General features: G+C 34.8%; 1 protein-coding gene across 1 annotated transcript in view; it reads left to right on the top strand.

Moving 5' to 3' along the window:
- The window catches only part of WWP1 (WW domain containing E3 ubiquitin protein ligase 1), a 58,460-nt gene extending 40,707 nt beyond the window's left edge, over positions 1-17,753 (top strand). Inside the window, 14 exon segments of the mRNA XM_036402126.2 lie at positions 2,874-2,928; positions 3,023-3,107; positions 3,207-3,335; positions 4,259-4,331; positions 4,424-4,495; positions 5,480-5,568; positions 8,235-8,394; positions 11,104-11,237; positions 11,334-11,474; positions 12,382-12,502; positions 13,657-13,761; positions 15,137-15,233; positions 15,533-15,605; positions 16,825-17,753. Of these exon segments, the coding sequence (XP_036258019.1) occupies positions 2,874-2,928; positions 3,023-3,107; positions 3,207-3,335; positions 4,259-4,331; positions 4,424-4,495; positions 5,480-5,568; positions 8,235-8,394; positions 11,104-11,237; positions 11,334-11,474; positions 12,382-12,502; positions 13,657-13,761; positions 15,137-15,233; positions 15,533-15,605; positions 16,825-16,924 (1,434 nt within the window). The 3' untranslated portion in view covers positions 16,925-17,753.
- Positions 17,754-19,836: the final 2,083 nt, after the last annotated feature.

The following is a 19,836-nucleotide window of genomic DNA, read 5'->3' as shown; positions in this document are numbered from 1 at the left end:
AACTCTGGAATTTCCTAAATGGTTTTCCATTTCTCTAACATGATTGCTAACTTCTGCCTGAAGAAAATATGAGTAGCTTCATAGAGAATATTTCTCGGTCAGATTTTCCCATCTGTGACTGGATAAGCAGAATAGTTGTTTTTTCAGAGTTAAGAATTATGGTGCCTGTGTGTCACTGTCACTCTAAACACTTTAATAATTGTGCTTGGCTTCTTAAAAAAATGATCTGATCTCAGAAACTTTGTAAGTGATATGCAGAAGAGCTGGACTGTTTTAAACATGAAACTTTTGAAGTACAAGTCTAAAACAGCTTCATTGGAATAGGACTCTTTGCATGTGCAGACCTAAGTTTAAATTTGATGGGCTTTATTCACACACTCCTCTGAAGTAAAGGATGCTGCAGTGCTACATTTAAAAATTCTCAGCCTCTCATTATTGAATTGGACATTTTATCTTGTCACTAGCAATAGCAGAAACATGCATCACCACTAATTTTCTGAACTTTCCCAGGGCTATGTATCAAATTCAATTTGTTTTATGGAATTAGAGAAAAGTAGAATGGTCAAGGCTAGAAGGGACCTCTTAAGGTTATTTGGTCCAATGTCCCTCCTTAGGAAAGGCCACCTAGAACCAGCCATCCAGGACTAATGTCTTGTAAATATCTCCGCAACCCCTCTGGGAAACCTGTGCCAGCACTTGGTCACCTTCCCAATAAAAAGTGTTTCCTGATGTTTTGAGGGAACCCCTGTGTTTCAGTGTATTGCCTCTGGTCTTGCTACTGTGAACCAGTGAGAAAAGCTTGGCTTCATCCTTTTTGCGCCCTCCTTCAGGTATTTAAACACACTGGTAACTTCTAATGCAAAATCAAGAATCAGCTTGAAGCACATAGAGCCAAAATCTCTTGGCCAACTTTGTGTACTACTTTGATCAGTTGCATAATGCATCTGAGAAAACTTTCACTTTTCTGATGCCAAGATTTTATTTTTGCTAGATTTATCCTTCAGTGAACAATATATTTTAAAAATTAAATTATATTACTTCCTTCCTTAGGGGATAACCCTTACTGAAAACCACAGACCTATTCCTTAAAATGTCTCATCTGACCTTAGAATCAATAAATGAGGATTTGTTAGTGAGACAGAATATACCTGGAGGAAAAGAAAACTTGACTGCTTGTATCTCTTTAGAATTCTGTTTTCTAACTATTATATCTGTTGCACAGATAGAACTCACAGTTTATTGAGGGGGAAAATTGAAATTTTATTGAAGAAAGAGTGGGGTTTTTTGTTTTTTGAGTTTTTTTTTTTTTGTTGCTTGTTTGTGGTTTTTTTTTTTTTTTTTGTGGGTTTTTTTTTTTTTTTTTACTTTAGTGTGATTCTGTATATTTTTTCCTAGAATAGTTAAGGTCAAACTATAGCTACCTTTTCATGCTCTGGTGACATACCGGGACTCTGCCTATATAGCAGTTTGAGTGAGACTGTCTTTTATTTTTGGGAAAAAAGTAGATGAATACTTTCAGTTAAAGAATATTTCAATTACCTTGAGTGGTCAAAGCTAAACTATGTAAAGAAAGAAAAGTAGATGGGATATGGTTATTTGAATTACTTTCATTTTTACCTGGAATAATTTATGGTAGTCATTTTGGAAGTGAATCTGCCTGGTCTTTCACTGTGTTCTGTTAAATATACAGCTCTGTGTAGCCAGCAGCCATACACAAATCCTTGGACCCATTAAGAAGGTTGGAAATATCTGAACCGTGCCAACATTCAGTTCCTTGGCAGACAGCTTTTTCCTTTCATGCTCTATTCTTTTACAGTCAGCACAGAGAAGTCTTTGGTTAGAGGATTATTGTGATTGTATGTTCTCCTAAAGCAGAAAAGACTAACTGCTGAAAAATAAATAAATTCTCTGTTCACATGTAGTAGCTGGTGGCTGGGGCAGCTGCACAGCTCGATTTTGAGTGTAACTAATGCATTTCCTTCTGATCCTTGATCTATTTTTCCTTCAGAGAAAAAATATCATAGATTTGTTTTGCCTGAATGTGCTCCTGTAAACTCTTATTTGATATTTTTGTATTGCAAATGCTATATAAAGCAGTATTAGTTCCTAAGACACTCTTGGAAAATATACCCTATATCAAAATTCCATTCTGCACTCACACACACTAAAAGTTAGAGTCCACAAATTTTTAGGGGTGGATGCTTTTAATTATAAATCAGAGCTGTGAGCCTGAGTCTGTGGGATTTCTGCGTTTTATTTTTGTTTTTTCCATGCTTTGTATTTTTGGGAGCTACTTGGGGACTTCTGCAAGGTTACAGTATATTATGAGCTTAGCATGTGTTTACATAATAATATAATCCCTTTTTTTCCCCGTTCTAACCTTACTGTACGTCAGTATAATTTTATCCATCCGCATATAGATGCAGCTGCATTTTAAGAAAAAATGACAATGTTTGAAAATAGCCAAATATTCAGGGAAGTTATCATGTATTGAGGAAGTAAAACCCCCTATGCTGGCAGTAGCCACTGTGCTTGGAAATGTTTATTATGGTAAGATGTGTTCTTAGGCAAGACCTTAGTGCTTATCTGCTGATCCATGCTTCCTCAAAACTTGTATGAACTGTGCCTCTTTGTATGAGCACTCAAGTTTGCTGTAGGAAGGGAAAGGGAGGGTACATTGCATTGAAAACAAGTGTGGAAAGCCTATCTTATCATATAATCTTAGTTTCTTTGCAAAACCAGATTAAACATGGCATGATGGGTTTTTTTACAGAATGAATAGTCTTCAGGACTAGTGATAATCTTAGAACACACTGAGAAAATAATATGAATAATATTTGGCCTAACTGAAAGGTCCTCTTGTTTTTAAATAGGCTTCGATGTTGTCAGCAGAAAATGATCCACTTGGGCCTTTACCACCAGGTTGGGGTAAGTTAATTAGCTGTGGATTTCAGGAAGTGGCAGCTACAGAAATTTGGAATGCAGTTGTTGTACAGTGGATTTTTTTCTTTTTTTCCCTTAGAAAGAAGAGTGGATTCAAATGATAGGGTGTATTTTGTAAATCATAACACAAAGACAACACAGTGGGAGGACCCTCGAACTCAAGGGTAGGTGTGTATAATGACTGTACAGGTTCAAAAGATCCTGCTTAATTCTTTTATGTCATGATATGGGGGAAAAAGCACTGCTTGCAATTTCTTTTGCAGTTTACAAAATGAGGACCCTCTTCCAGAGGGCTGGGAAATCAGATACACCAGAGAAGGTGTCAGATATTTTGTTGATCACAATACAAGAACCACCACCTTCAATGATCCTCGTACTGGGAAATCTTCTGTGTAAGTGAGAAATTAAATATATTTTGGAATGTTTTACCTTTTTATAATTAAATAGTGAAATTTTCTCATACTATAAAATGAGCTTTTAGCTGGAATTGCACACTAAATTATGAACAAGTTTTTCTATTATAAGTTTAGTATATTTAAAACTTTTATTTGTGACTTTGTGACACACTTTGCTGTACTGCTCTGATGTTCAATAGTTTTTATATGCTTTTGAAATACCAAGATTGTAATAATTTTATAAATAGAGAGGGGTAATGAGGTTAACTTGAATAATGAACTAATATAACTAATAGTTGCATTTTTAAAGTAACAGCAAATGGACATTATGTATCATTCCTTATAATGATACACACTCAGTAATGGATACACAGTAATGTCTAAACAAAGTAGTTTTAAATACTTCTGAAAAAGTTTACATGCAAATCTTCTTTTAAATATTTTGATTAAAAGTATTGACCCAACCTATAATGACTTTCTTAATGTCTTTTGTATGGGTAGGGTTTACTTCTGTCAAATAGTGGTGATGGCAACAAGCCTGTAGAATGCTGCACCAGAATGTCCTTCATAGTTCCAGAAGCAGCTGTATTTATAAAGCCTAACTTAGCAGTCTTTTTCTCAGTGAAGATGATAAATTCGATATCTCTCTTTTATGTGACTTGTAGTTTTTATACATTTCATAGGGTTTTTATGCCCTCTTGATCTTTTATCTTTCTATCAAATTTGGTAAATTGACTTGCAAAAAAAAAAAAAAAAAGGCAAGGAATGGTGGAAAGGAAGACTGGCATTCCAAACCACCAGCTGCATTTGATCATATCTTACAATAACAATTTTTGTGTATTTTTGAAATCTTCATGCTGTTATTTAGCATTGATTTGATGTCTGCATGCTTAATGTATCTCCAATATGTTTTCTTACAGAAATAAAGGGCCACAGATTGCTTATGAGCGTAGCTTTAGGTGGAAACTTGCTCATTTCCGTTACTTGTGTCAGGTACTGATTTATTAATTATTTATTTATTGAAATTATATGAGTTTTTACAAATGTGTGTGCTACCTTTTAATGTTATTGCCTTATGATTACAGTCCAATGCACTGCCAAGTCATGTGAAAATCAATGTATCCAGACAGACTTTGTTTGAGGATTCCTTCCAGCAAGTAAGCCTGCAAAAATTATTGTATTTGTTCATCAAGACAAAGCAGAAGAACAAAAATGGCCATAGCTAGTTCACACTAATGGTCCTTCAGGCACAGTAATCTTCCTCTGGTATTAGCTAGTGGGGGTTTCTTAGGGAAGACTGTAAGAAAAGAAGTATTGTATATAATACCTTTACCATATGATCTTTCATTTTCCAGCTGTATACAGTTGAAATGATTCTTGAGGTTGAAGTGGTTTCTGAGTATTTTACTAATCCTCAAGGGATTTCTCTTCTATGAGCTTGCCTGTGCTCCTCTTGTGAACTTTTTGCATCTACAGCCTCCTGTGGTGGAGTTCCATAGCTTAACTACTGTGGCATCAGCCACATTGGATTTGCTTTTCTGATTCCTGTGTGTCTTTAGATACCTTACGACATGTTGTTTTCTCCAGTTAAAACTGCTTTGTCCTTCAAAAATTAAATCTGTGTAACTGAAGCTTACAGTCCTTGAGCCCTTACAGTCTGCAGCCAATGAGTCATGAAAATTCTTGCTGCTCTCACCACAAGACCTCTAGGCAGGAATTCTCTATAAGTTAAAAAAGTATATTATAAATTAAAGTATATTGAACTTAGTCTGGATTAAATTATTTATTTTAAGTGATTTCCCTAAAACTAAAAATCATATATATCAGATGAAGTGCCTTTTCACCTGTTTTCCGTAATTAATGACTGCCTCAGGAAGAATGTAAGAACAGGGATACCCATAAAGCATTACTTTCCAGATATTCCTTCCACTTGCTAGCAGTCTGCTGCTAAGGGATTTTAAGTCCAAATTGGTATTTTTGTGTGTAGTTCATTGATTGCTTGTTCCATGAGATGGTCTACTTGCTTTTCAAATTTGTGTAACATTTGACGTATATACAATTTCTGTATCAACATAAATTAAATCTGAATGAGTGGTGTGGTAACAATGCATAATTTATAACATTGATTTATTTTTTAATAGATTATGGCATTAAAGCCCTATGATTTGAGGAGAAGATTATATGTTATATTTAGAGGAGAAGAAGGATTGGATTACGGTGGCTTGGCAAGGTAAAAGAAATTTTCTTAATTTCCCAAATTTCTTAGTTTTTATTTTTTTAATTGCACTCTAGCCTTGATTTCTCTTGCAGTCTGACCCTAGGTACCTTTTTAGTCCCCCTAAATGTATTAAGGAGGTGGAACTGGCAGCACTGGCTATTGTCACAGGTTATAACTTCACATTGGTAAAACTGTGGTCTCAGTTTTTCAATTCTTTGACAAAGAGTGATGTTTAAATTGGAATGAAATTAATTGCTTTATCTGAGTTATTTCAAAAACTTTCTATCAGAAAGTTTAATTTTCCTAGAAGTGGGAACTGTGGGAAAATAAAGTGTTCTGCTTATTTGGAAAAATGGCAAGCAAACACCAGATTGGGGCTGATAAGAACAGAAAGGAAATAAACAAAAGGAGAGTAGTGCAGGCATGAAGGAACAACTGACAGACAATGTTGGCTCCACTGGAATGTGAAACAGCTGGACTATGGGTTTTTCTAGAATCTGAAGTGGAACTCAGAGGGGAAAAATCTGATAACAGGAAAACCATAGACAAGATTTCATTTCTTGATCACTGAGAATACAGCCACTGACTACTGCTGCTAGTTACTTCAGTGAAATGTTATTGCTTGGTAAAAAATTTCAGTACTACTGTATATCCTGAGAACAGGAAAAGGTCATAGGTGATAGAATTTTTCTTGTTAGGTTGTTCTGGGTTTGGTTTTTTTTTTTTTTTAATATGTAAAGATATTCTGGTTTGGTTTTGTTCTGGTTTTATGTAGCTTCCTGCATTGAAATTGAATTCAGTGAAAATGTATAGTATTTATATGCAAGGAAGGTTGCCTCTGAAGGTTGAGCTTCTTTTGGGTATGTGGTGTTTTGCTTCTCATTACAGTATCACATAGAATTTGGGGGAGTGATTTCAGGAAGGAATTCAATTTTTGCTTTGCATGGGTTTTGTTTTGTTGGCGTCCCTATTATGAGGGTCATAGGTTTAGGGTGGGAACTGGAACAGTTCATAGATCTTTTCATAGAAAAGATGTTAGAATAATTCAACTGAAGTGTGTTAATCAAATAAAGTAGAGAATGAATAAATAAAAAATATATAACCAGTGTAGTTTCATAGTTATTTAAGTCTTGCCCAAGATTTTTAATGTGAAATTGAGAACCAGCCAGGATCTCATTGTAAATTGAGCTGAGAGTTCTTAAGTGACACTTAATAAATGTTCATGTACTGACTAATGAAATACAGCATTAATACAAATATAGATCATCTGTCTCTCAGCAGACTAAACTCAGTGTTCCTGTCAGATTTTTACCTTGCATGTAGCAGGACCAATCTGACATTATGTCCTGTGGCAAGTTTTTAGCTGTTGATATGAAAAATTCCTTGCTTCTGCAACTTCTTGTTAATGGCTGATTTAGTTTATTCCTCCCTTGTTATCTGACTTGTTCTAATTTAAATGCCTATTAAATTTGATGCCTCTGTGTAGTTAATGTAATTGTCTCAGTATGAAACTTGCCTAGAATGCTGTACAACATTCTCGTGCTTGCTGGAAGATACACGGAACCCTGGTAGGGTTATTGGATCCTGGCTGCCTTTCTCTGTTTACTCTTTCTACTTGGCCTTTGGGTTGGAAGTGTATCATAGTGACCCATGATCCATGACTTGAGTTTCATGGCACTGTTAGGAGAAACATGCCAGCAAACCTCATTTCTATTCCTTGATCTTGAATAAATACAAGGATAGAAGAGATGCCTTTTAACTATGACAGCTGAAAGGCAGTCAGAATGGAATTCAGTCCCTACAGTTATTATAGAACAGACTTTCAGCTGTTTTACAGGCTATCTCTAGGCCTGGTTGTTTACTACCAAACATTTATGGCCTGATAAAAAAGTCCCTGAGTATGTATGACTGTTCTGAGGTCTCTGCAAATACTATATGCAAATATTAGAAAGCAAGAAATATTATCAAAATCACCTATCTGAACACTGAATACCAAATTCTGGTATTATTTCAGATCAGCTGAGTTGAAAAAAATTAAGCTGGTGAAAAACATGTATTCATTAACCTGTAACCTCAGCAAAAAGATACTTTTACACTTTCATGTCATGTAGGCTTAACCAATGCATGGTAATTTGTTAAACAACAGTAACTCAGCATGTGTTTTTGCTGTCAGACTGGAAAAGCAAATAAGGTGTGCTGAGGTTTCAATTTCTTTGTTTTATTTTGTTTTATCTAAGTTGTTTATAATAAGCGTGGAATAATCTGTGATTTTTTTGAGTAAAGATGTGAGTTGTAGACAGTAAAGTAGGCATGACCAGGTAAATGCTGTGTACTGGTTGAAGCAAGGACTGTGTAAGAAAAAAATGTTACTGATAGGCAGCTAAAACCTGTGCTGTGAGGGTGTGTTCAAGATGAAAATCTTAACTTCTAATAATTTCTAAACTTTGGAAACCATGATTTTCTAACATTATTGGGTCTAATAATTAATTTTCTGTATTTAAGAAATATATAATACCATATATTATTCTGTGATTCTAATACTCAGTATGTAAACACTGTTTATATTATTTTTCAAAGTTTGCATATATTTTGACCATTTTGCTGGTTACCTAAGGGGAATGGTGATAAACATCTGTATTTGATGGTTTTTATGTGTATACATGTTTTTTTTTCCTTAGAGAATGGTTTTTCTTGCTTTCCCATGAAGTACTGAACCCTATGTACTGCCTATTTGAATATGCTGGCAAGAGCAACTATTGCCTGCAGATAAATCCAGCATCAACAATCAATCCTGACCATCTTTCATATTTCTGTTTCATTGGGCGCTTTATTGCCATGGTAGGTTAGATTTTTAAGGTTTTATATTTGCTGTAGCTATACATTGACTCCTGAACAGTATTTGTTTGTACAGTTATTAAAGGTTATATTAATCTCATAGAAATGGAAGATTAAGGCATATAAGTTTATTGAGCCAATTCCCTGAGAGTTAAGTGTCTTGCACACTCATGTTTCCTGGGAGAGTTATCAAAGTTAATATGACGTTCGGTATAATATTTTATTTTCATCAATTGGATGTGTGTACTTCATGCAAACTGTTGTCTGAGTGTCTGAATACTGATGCTCTGAAAAATGTGACTAAATATTTTGTGAAAAAGGCTCCTCAGTTGGACCTGGTATACCTGAGGATATTTGAAAAAATGAGTTAGAATGTTTTGCAGAGTACACTGGGCCTTAATTTAAATGTAAATAAAAGTCAGACACTGAGGAGAGCAGAAGCTGTCAGGGAGCTGATTCTCTGCCATCCAATTTCTTTTAAACCACAAGCTGATCAGGCATGTTGTATCATTTCTTTGGTATCACTAAGTCAGTCTTCTATAGTGACTCCTGTTCTGTCACATTTCTTTCCCTCCATGTAGTATACAGTCATCTTTCCACATAATCATTACGTCTACAGGTAGTCTTCAGCAACATCCCTCAACCTGGTGAATAGTGAAACCAAATAGAGTAGAAAGCATTTTCATATCGCCTCATGTTGTTCAGGTTTTTTGTACAAAATTAGAATTAACACAAGCCAAGTGTAACATAAATGAAAAAATACTTTCAGACTTAAAATAAATTAGGTTTGGGTGGTTTCTTAGTTCTGCTTTTCTTACAGATGCTTCTTAAGAATTATATTCAGCTATGACAACATCTCTCATTTCAAGCGTTTTATGGCTGAGTTCACAATTGTTGTGCTGTCATGAAAATTTAGCTCATTGGGTTTACACTTTCAATAGGCTGCCACATTTTTTCTTTATTTTAGAGTCCTCAGCAAGTTAGAGGACTGCTTACCAGGAAGGTGTGATAAAGCCAGTTAGGTGCTAGAGCCAGTGTTTCTTTGCTGGTGATTTTTGATCTTGTCTGTAAGAAATGTTAACTTTAGGAAAGCTATTTCATAACAGTACAGATCATAGTAGAGAACTTAATTAAAGTAATTAGTGTAATTAAAAGACAAACTTTTATTTCCTGAAGTATTTATGTGTTTATATTTTAAATTCTCTAAGTGGGCCAAGAGAGAGACCCATATAATGCTGCCTGATTTGGTTTGTTGCAAGGTTTGAGTGTTCATGGTTTATACTGGATGGAACTTTCTGCAGTGCTTCCTGGGATACCCTCTAGTGGCTTAAGATAGCTCAGGTAATAATGCAACTGGGAAATGAAATGGCAGTTTCTGTACTTCTCGCAGTTCTAAAATAGTCGTGAGATTTTTAGTTTTAAGTACTGAAGTAGCCACAGTTGTTTTCAACTGAAACAGGATTAAACATAAAGAGTACACATCTTGCTTCATAATAAAAACCTGTTAAATGAAGTTGGCTGTGGCAACTTTTATATTTTGCTGTAAGATTATCATACACATCAAATAACCTGATTTTAAGAGCTTAATTTTGCAAAAGCAGAAAATCATATGCCCAGGTGCTGCACTTGACGTGGAATTTCTACCAGGTCAGCCTCCCATGAGAAGAATAAACTAGTTTCAAAGTAAATAGATGTACAAACAAACAAACAAACAAATAAATACAGGCCTTTAAGAGAACTTCTTTAAGGTCTCCTTAAGCAGAAGAAAATGCATGATAGGCTAAGCCTAAAAGGGGGAAATTAGGTGGGGAAAAAAGATGGAGCCTAGAGGAAATGGGCTGTTAATTGGCTCTTCTGCTCTCAGAATTTCAGCTGAGAGGAAAGAGAAGCAATGAATGCCATACATGGCCTATGTTTAGGATGTTTTTTTTAAAGAGCTATTTAAGTGGAGAAAGTATACTTGATAAAGCTAAGAGGAAGAAAGGGTTTTCATGGTTATGGTTGTGCTCTGTGAGCTCTTAGAGACAACACTGTGTGTGTGTGTGTGTGTAATGCTGTGCTTCAGTACTATTATTACTCAGCTTACACCCTAAGTGCATGTGTGGTGAGACAAGTGTGACCATGTTTTGGGTTTGGGTTTTTTTTTTTTCAGTTTTGTGGAGAACCTAATTCCTCAGTTCTGTTACTCACCTACAAAAAAATGTGGTTCCCAAAGCTCTTTCTTACAAGCTGCAGTAGCATTCTGTAAATGATGATGTTGCTGGATGTATGTATGTAGTAAAAAATGGCAGTAATACTCAAGTAAGATCAAATATTCTGATCAAGTAGGATAAAGTAACACTTGGCAATTATGCCTATTCACATAACTAAGGGAAGAAGGGATGAAGTCCTTTTATGAGAAGTTTTATTTTTAATCAAAGAATTTCTAAATTATAATATATATGTAATATATATAAAATTGTAATATATATAAATAAATACTAAATTGTAATATATATAAATAACATATACTTGGATAAATTTTGTCCAATTTTTTTGCTTCCCATTTAATTTAATGTTTTGTTCCTTATAAATATGGCTTTATAAAGCTGCTACTGCTATTTGGTGCTTTTCATTATTTGAAGGAGAAAGAAAAAAAAAGACTTCAAGTCCAGAAACACTTTGATAATTCAGTAGTTCAATAAAAACGAAACGTATTTTTCTGTTCAACAGGCATTGTTTCATGGGAAATTTATTGACACTGGTTTTTCTCTGCCTTTCTACAAACGAATGCTGAGCAAAAAGCTTACTATTAAAGACCTGGAATCTATTGATACTGAATTTTACAACTCCCTAATTTGGATAAGGTTTGTAGTTTATTTTCTTGTGTGTGTGTTTGATATTTTATGGATTTGTTTTTGTTTATATAGAATTCATTGCAATATTTTTTTCTTTTCATCCAGGGATAATAACATTGAGGAGTGTAACTTGGAAATGTACTTCTGTGTGGATATGGAGCTCTTAGGGAAAGTAACCTCACATGAGCTGAAATCAGGAGGTTCAAATATCTTGGTAACTGAGGAGAACAAAGAAGAATATATTGGGTAAGGAGAACAAAGAAGAATATATTGAGTAGGAAGGTGTAGATGCTGAAAAAATGTTCCATGTTTCTCCTGTTGCTCTAGTCTTTTTTGACACGTTGGTTTCTGGTGGTTTTGTTTTGTTTTGTTTTACTTTTTCTTCCCATGTTACTATGTAATTCTTGTGACTGTTATTGAAATAGTACCTTGGTACATGTTGCTATCTTGATACACAACTACTTGGTACAAAAGGAGACCATGTGGAGAGATGACCTGAAATGCTCTTATATGTACAGTGAGAACAGCTGAAACTGAAATGAGCAAGTGTGTTTTCAGTAACTTCAGGTAACATATCCAGGTAGAGGGAAGATGTCTGTTTGACAGAAGATCCTAAAATTGTTTAGAACTTTGCTACAAATGTGGAAACTGAAAATCAGAATAGTGTGTAACATGCTGTGATTTCAACTGTTTTTTAAACTCTTTTTACTACTCTTTTTTGCTTATTGCCTAATTTTATCACTGCCCTTTTTTTTAACCTCTGTTTCTGATCTATTCAGTGATCTCAAAAGCAGATGTAGACAGACCCTTTTCTGTGATACAGTGTATGTCCAGTGCTGCACATAAAGTTTCCACTTACATTAGCAGTCTTCAGTTTCTCAGAGAAATAGTTTCTATAATATAATAATAATATTTATTTTTAACTGGAATGGTAATCTAAGTTACCTCTTGCTACTTTACTCTTATCTAAATGTGAAGATTTGTGATAATATAGTGTACTAGGTTACTTATAGTTAATGGCATTGAACAGTGTAAGAAGTGAAACAAGGGATTCTTACCTGATGGGAACACATAGACAATCCTATGTGTTTGAACTTCTTCATGTTGAATGCTAAATGATGTTTAATTTATGTTTGGTTTTGTTCTATCCCAGGCTAATGGCAGAGTGGCGATTTTCTCGGGGAGTTAGAGAACAAACCAAAGCTTTCCTTGATGGTTTTAATGAAGTAGTTCCTCTACAATGGCTACATTATTTTGATGAAAAGGAACTGGAGGTGAGGGTTTTTATCCAGCATTTTTAGCATTTGCTAAGGTAATATGTATGGAGAGATTAAATGGATAGGTCAGGTTGAATCTCTCGTCTGTATGCTGCATTTGATAGCTTCTGGAACATGGAGAATTTATTAAGAGCAGTGGGATTAAATCATGATAAAAATTGAATCAATGTTCTTGAATCAGTGTTCTTGTGTTCAGCATTAAAATGTATTTTTGAAAGTTTTTGTGAAAGTATGTGAGATCACTGATGGATCTGTGAGTCACAGACTTTTCCCTCTGTGGTAGATGGGTAGAATTACTCTGCAACAGATGACACAGAAGTTGACTGTAGTTCATAGTGATTGCTTAGGATCAAATACAATGTCTAAGACAGGTTCTAGGGTTCTTATATTTAAAGCTTGGAGGAACCAACAAGGCATGAAATGGAACTTTGCAGATCCTCAGTACACAACCCAAAGGCTGATAACAGGGATTGCTTGCATGCTCCACGTTTACTTAACAATCAGCCTGGCCTGTGTTTACTCTTGGGGTTTGTCATCTGGAGTAGGGACAAAAGGCTCTGTAGTGCTGTGCTCATTTATTTCTGTGTGACTTGACAACTTTCCTTGTATTATTGAGCAGTTTTCTGAAACCTTCCTAAGTTAAGTAGGGAGGATTTTTTTCTAAAAAAAAGACTTTGCTCAGTCTTATTCAGTGTTGAAAGCTTTGCCTTTAGAACTTTCAGCTTTCATTGCTTCTTGTAATGAATAATTTTCAGACTTATACTTTTCAGTATGTTTTATCTTTATTAGTAGTAGCAGCAATTTAATCATCATCGTTTTGGAATATGAGGTGAAGATTTAATGGAAAGGCTAATATACTCCTTAATATAAAAATTTCTCTTATGAAAAAGGTAGTAGCTTTTATTACTGAGCTATTAGTTGGAAGATACCAAGTCTCTAGTATTCAGTCTTTCAGACCACTTATATACATACACAATTTTGGATAACTGTAAACTTAGGATAAAGGAAAATCTAATTGTGTAATAAAGTGAAAAAAGTTACCAGTCCATTTTTCAGGGCAGAAACTTTGATTTTTGTTACCATGTCTCATACAAAACAGAAAATACTCTTAATTTTTGTGTTTAATATAAAGAAATTGTTCTCTTTTCTAGGTTATGCTCTGTGGTATGCAAGAAGTAGATTTAGCAGACTGGCAGAGGAACACTGTTTATCGTCATTACACAAGGAATAGCAAGCAGATCATATGGTTCTGGCAGGTTTGTTAATCAGTTACATTTCTGGCTTCTGTAGGTTTTGTTTTGATCTGTAACACAAATGGTATATGTAGTGGAGGGCTGTCCAAATGAAGATTCTTACAGCTTCCTTTCTTTTGTCTTTTCAGAGAAGGAAAGGAGGATTACTGGTCTTTAGGGAGGATACTTTAGGGTGAGAAATGGTAGACAGATTCACACATTACATTTGGATGCTGGCTTATGAATATTTTCTTCTGTACCTTGTCCTTACTGATTATTCAGTGAGGTTTATTTTATTCTTAGTGATCTACCTTCTAATATTCTTACATGTAGTACACCTGAACATCTTCACTTTCCAGTACCTGAAGGGAGCCTAGAAGAAAGGAGGAGAGTGACTTTTTACTAGAGCACGTAGTGACAGGACAAGGGGAAGTGGATTCAAAGAGATAGTAGCTTTAGGTTAGATATTAGGAGCAAGTTCTTTGCTGTGGGAGTGGTGAGGCACTGAAATAGATTGTCCAGAAAAGCTATGGATGCCCCATCCCTCCAAGTGTTCAAGGCCAGGCTGCATGGAGCTCTGAGCAACCTGGTCTAGGGGAAAGTAGGCCTGCTGTGGCAGAGGGGTTGAAACTAGATGATCTTTAAGGTCCCTTTCAACCCAAACCATTCTGTTTCAGTGATCTAAAAATTTCACTTAGTACTTATGATTATTTGTCATATTAACTGTTGCAGTCTAGCACTGACTAATCTTCACTCACATTTTAATGGAGTTGGCTAAGAAAAACCCTCAAATACTATTCTGGCATTATTCTACAAATTTTCCTAAAGAGAAGGCAGACCTAGGGTCTTCCTATCTTTTGAAAAATCACCATTTTAGAGATGCTTTTGACTAAGTTTCTCTGGGAAAGTGGTGCAAATCAGTTATTTCCTATCTTATTTATATTATAAGATCTGATGATAAATCTTTTTAAGATGCTTGGTACTGAAAGAATCTAAACCAGAAGTTTAAGTACCAACATTTATATGCAAGTTTTTCTTAGTCTTGAAATACCCAAAGTCTGTGGCTAGTGGACTAGTGCTGTGTTTAATAACAATGGCAGTAGTCTTTATACAAAGCATTGACATGATTTATATTTTAGTGTAGAATATAATAGGTAAGGATTCTTCTTATTTGCTGTTCCCAGCCTTCACATTGTAGTGGCTGACAGTGCATATAATCTGAAATCACTGTTCTTTTCTCTCCACCCCATTTTGCTAAAGTAAAGAAATGCAAACAGGTGCTAAACAAGGTGGTGGTTTTTTAAATGGAATTCTACTTTTTCAACCATCTCATGAGGTTCTTGGTTTTGTCCAGCTGTGTTAAAGCTTTTTATTAAATAATTTGAATTTCTATGCCTAGTTTGTAAAAGAAACAGACAACGAGGTTCGCATGCGACTTCTGCAGTTTGTCACTGGCACTTGCAGATTACCACTGGGTGGATTTGCTGAACTTATGGGTAAGTAAAAGGTGACCAGAACTGTTTCATATTGTCACTGTTTCATTTGCAAATGAATCATGCTGCAAGTGTACAGATAGGAGGAAATTCATGTTCATCACCTTGCATCTAGAAGGGCGTTTATATCATAAATCCCATGAAAATGTTTATAAACTATTTGGAAATTAGCTTGTTTCTGTGAGAAGCATGTTCATGTAATTAATGAACTCTGCTGTGTCTGAGTTCTGTAGTATTCACGTATGTATTATGTATGGTACTTAAAAGGAACAGATTACACTTTTCAAAATCTTATTTTCTAGGAAGTAATGGTCCTCAGAAATTCTGCATTGAAAAAGTTGGTAAGGAAACCTGGTTACCAAGAAGTCACACTTGGTGAGTTGTTATGTGATAACATTCTGTACCTTTACTAGTTTATCTCTTCCAGGCTTGCATTGGCCAAATCAAATGAAATCTAATTTGGATCAATTCTCTGTCTCCATCTTCAGCTTCATTTGATTGCCCTGACATGCCAGTATTGAAAACTTTCCTAGTTGCCCTCTTCTAAAATTTTGCAACTGTGCTCAACAGTTTGTCAGTGTCAGATCTATCAAAAATATGAGAATATCCTTGTGTAGGACTGAAAGGTGCTTTCCTAATTCTTTTAGAGAATATTAAATAACTGAACAAGTCATGTTAATAGTAGGCACAGAGTTGTTAGGTAGAGTTATTATGAAGTAACATTATAGAAGATAAAATGTATAGTCACAAGAAGAAGTAGCATGAAAGAAATGACAGCAAACCTTCAAAAGATGGATGCTTAGCCAAGAATGCTGATACTTTTTCCCACCAGGCTTCAGATGGGCCATTATTGGCTTGGCATTCCTGTGCATACTGAACTGGTGCATCAGGTACACAGATCAGTTTTTTATATAGACTGTGCAAAATGGACACAGCTTCCTTTGGCAACCTGTGACAATAATATTCACCGTATTTTTAAACTACTTAAGGGTATCCTTCATTTTACATTTTCTCCACTGGATTTTGTTTTGAGTGATGTTTGCAAGAGTTAAACATACCTTGTTTAGGATAATTTTGAGGAAGACATGGAATGAAATGTTTTGGCAGAAGTCTTTTAGGGAAAGTTTACAGGGAAAAAACACCCACCTATATCCAAGCATGTGTAGGAAGGAGAAAAGTTCAGCTTTTTCATGATGTTGTTGAAATTTGGAGATGCATCAAACTAGGATTAAACTTCATGCTGAAAATTTCCTTTTCTATGTATTACTATTATAATCAATTATTATTGTAAGTATCATGTTTTTATATTGTATTTTTTCAAAGTATTATAGTTCCCTGTATCTTGGACAGTCTTTCACCATTCTGGTTTTTCATCTGGTAATAGTCTTTTGTTTCTTAAAATATTGCTCTGAAACTTCGACTGTTTTTCTTTCTTGTAGAAATGCCAAGGCAGTGAATTTGTGCTGATTGTTATTTATTTTTTTCTAATTGTTAGATCAGAACATTTATAACTTCTACTATAACAATTGAGTTCTGTAGAGTTCTGCATGGGATTTAAGTAAACTTAACAAAATTCTGTTTTTTTCCTGCTCAGTTTTAATCGTTTGGATTTGCCACCATATAAAAGCTATGAACAACTAAAAGAGAAGTTGCTCTTTGCCATTGAAGAAACAGAGGGATTTGGACAAGAGTAAAAGTGACTTCTAGTCAAAAAGGATATCTTGAATAATAAAAGGCCCAGCCAACGAAAATTGCACACCTTATTGTATATAAGCTTTCTGTTCTGTACAGTGATCTTTCTGGAACTCTAAAAGTTTAATTGTTCTCTGTTCTTCCACAAATATATGCAAAACAGTTCAGCCTTTTCTACTTTTATTTATTGCCCTTTCAAAAGACCAGAAATACCCCTCCATAAATTTTGAAAGCAGACAAGAGACTTATTTAAAAAATATATATATAAAAATATAAATATATATACTAATGGGCTCTAGTTTTATAGAGCTTTTAAGTGTATGAAAAGTTGCAGCCATTTAAAAGGGCCTGGATTTGCTTTATCTTGGCTTTATCATTCAGAAAAATGTTTAAACTGCTCAGTGTTCTCTAAAGAAACATCTCCAAGTTTGTTTTACTGCATGGCTGTTCTAAAAGGTGTTAAAGGCTTAGGCCAAATGTATCCTAAATATGTAGAAAGATGCTGCTGGTATTTGAGACGACAGAATCTGTTCTTCTGTCAGTTAAATTTTTTTAAATACATAAATAGCTGATATATCCCTCTCTACTGATGTAGCCAAGGTCATGAATAAAGCCTTTACTACTTGCACAAGAGTCATGTACAATGAGATGAATGTGATGTAATGTTGAAAGGAATTGGTGCCACTGTTCTGACTTACTGCAGGAGCTGAACAGAGTATTTTAATTCATTTGAGCAGCATTGAAATTTGTTTACATAGTACCTTGGGTTATTACCATGAGGATGTTAGGTAATCTTCAGAGAAAAAATAATAAAAGAGAAAATACTACCCATTCTCTTCTTGGTCTGGTGTCTTGCAGGCTTTTTTTTTTTTAATTTGGTTTTGTTTGGTTTCCTTTTCAATCTGTGATGTCCTTTTTATAAATTTGTAGAGTTATGTTAATGTAAACTGAGCTATAAGGGTATACAAAAGGAAATGTGAATTTTGCTGCTTTCCGTGTTCTTGTTCAGTTTCAGATACTGGATTTAGTAAACTCAAATAAAATGAAAGTTACTTAAGCTTTGCACAGATAAAAATATTATTTAGTATTAAATCTCTCATTTCTCTAAAATTCTTAAGGGAAATTTAGATGTATTTGAATAAAGTACATCTAAAACCTGTCATCCTTTTATGTAGATCAGGTTTGTCATAAGTGCACAATAATATAAAAACATTTTAAAATTAGTTTTATTGGCATTTTATTGGCATATATTTGCTGAACTGCAAAGACATGTTTAAAAAAATACTAAAATTTAACACCTTATTCATGTGAATTATATTAAATGCTACTTTTAGCAAACTGTGCTTCCTTATTATAGAGTAAAAATGTGTTTTAAATCACCACTTGTAATATGCTTTAAATATTACCTGTAAATTCCATTACATTTAAATTACACAGAATTTTGTACACACATGATTTTAGAATATGATTCAACACACTTGTGTTAACATATCATATTGCACTGTTAAAAGTGTACATGCAGAAAAAAACAGCTATATCTGTTCATGTATCTTTCCAATGCAGCAGCTGAATTCTGCCAAAAGTTTATTTTTCTACATATTGGATTGTCTCAAGGCTTTGTATTCAATATGCACAGCTTACCCTGGAGCTGTAGCTGTACAGAGCTCTGGTCACAGCAGTGGTGCAGCAGGCCCAAACAGACTGCTGTCTTACATTAACTTTTCTGTAAGAGCTTCAGAAATTTCCACCACTTTGAGGGTTTTTCATACACCACCAAATATCTTTTGCAAAACCATTTTTATATAGCACTAAATTCATTTGAAGTGCAAATCCACGTAAATTATCACTTACGCTGGTTAGAATGGAGGAAGTTTAAGAAAACAAACCAAGAAGGTCAAAGGCCAGGCACCAGGAGTGTGTGTGTCACTTGCCTAAAAGACAAGGAGGGCTAAATGTCACAGTTAATGAATTTGCACTAATGAATGACGTGGTGACCCACTACCAACTGCTGAATTTTGTGAATCTGTGAGTAACTGAACGAAATAAAAAAAGACAGCACACCACAAGAATGTAGTTGTTTTATTGTTTTGGTAACTTCAGCTGTCTCATACCTTCAGTAGTTTTTTGTGGGGGTAAGGATTAGTAAGCATGAAAAAACCAAATCCAGTAGCTTTCTTTTCCTGTGTATGACCTGTGTCAAGGGCCTGACTGAAAGAATGACTCTGGAGGAAAAGAAAGCAATATATATACCTGTGTGCATGTGTGTACTTGTGTACCATACTTGCATTTTCTGGGAATTTCAGACAGACTGTGTTGTAATTTTTTCTTTTCCCACTTGAATTCCCCATATTTCACCTATACTTGGGGAGAGTGAGTAAGATAGCAAAAAGAGGGAAGGCAGCAATGGTTGGAGATCAGACCAGGGAAGTAATATAACTTGAAGGAGCTGTTGTGTAGTTTATGGGTTTTGTTGTTTCCTTTCTTCCTGCAACTGAGCTGCTTTTCACTACACACTTCACAGCTATTACTTTGGATATTCTTCCTTTGTGCAGCAGTAGAAAAGGCACCTAAATAAAGATGCCTCTGCCACAAAGCTACTGGAAGCAACTATGCAGATGTTTTTTTAGAATATGAATGCAGAAAATTCTCTCTCAAACACTCTATCACCCACCCTGAGACACTGTAACACAGATGACTTCATTATTATGCTCTACTAACAGAAAAAAAATAGTTCCTTTATGGTAGTTGGGAAAACCCGGTTTTAACTGTAGTTTTGTGGCATCAGGCTTCAATTCAAGCCCCAGATTCTCTCTCAATCATGAAATTTTACTACTGACTTAGCTTGGTTTGTTAGTCTAAGCAATTTATGCTGTTCTTCATCTTACTCCTAGAATTACAATACCCTTTCCTAGTA

The sequence above is a fragment of the Molothrus ater genome, chromosome 1 (genome assembly GCF_012460135.2).
Source record: "Molothrus ater isolate BHLD 08-10-18 breed brown headed cowbird chromosome 1, BPBGC_Mater_1.1, whole genome shotgun sequence".
In the NCBI taxonomy this organism is placed as follows: Eukaryota; Metazoa; Chordata; class Aves; order Passeriformes; family Icteridae; genus Molothrus; species Molothrus ater.
Note: the sequence above shows the minus strand (reverse complement) of the source record. Positions and strands in the feature narration are given on the sequence as shown.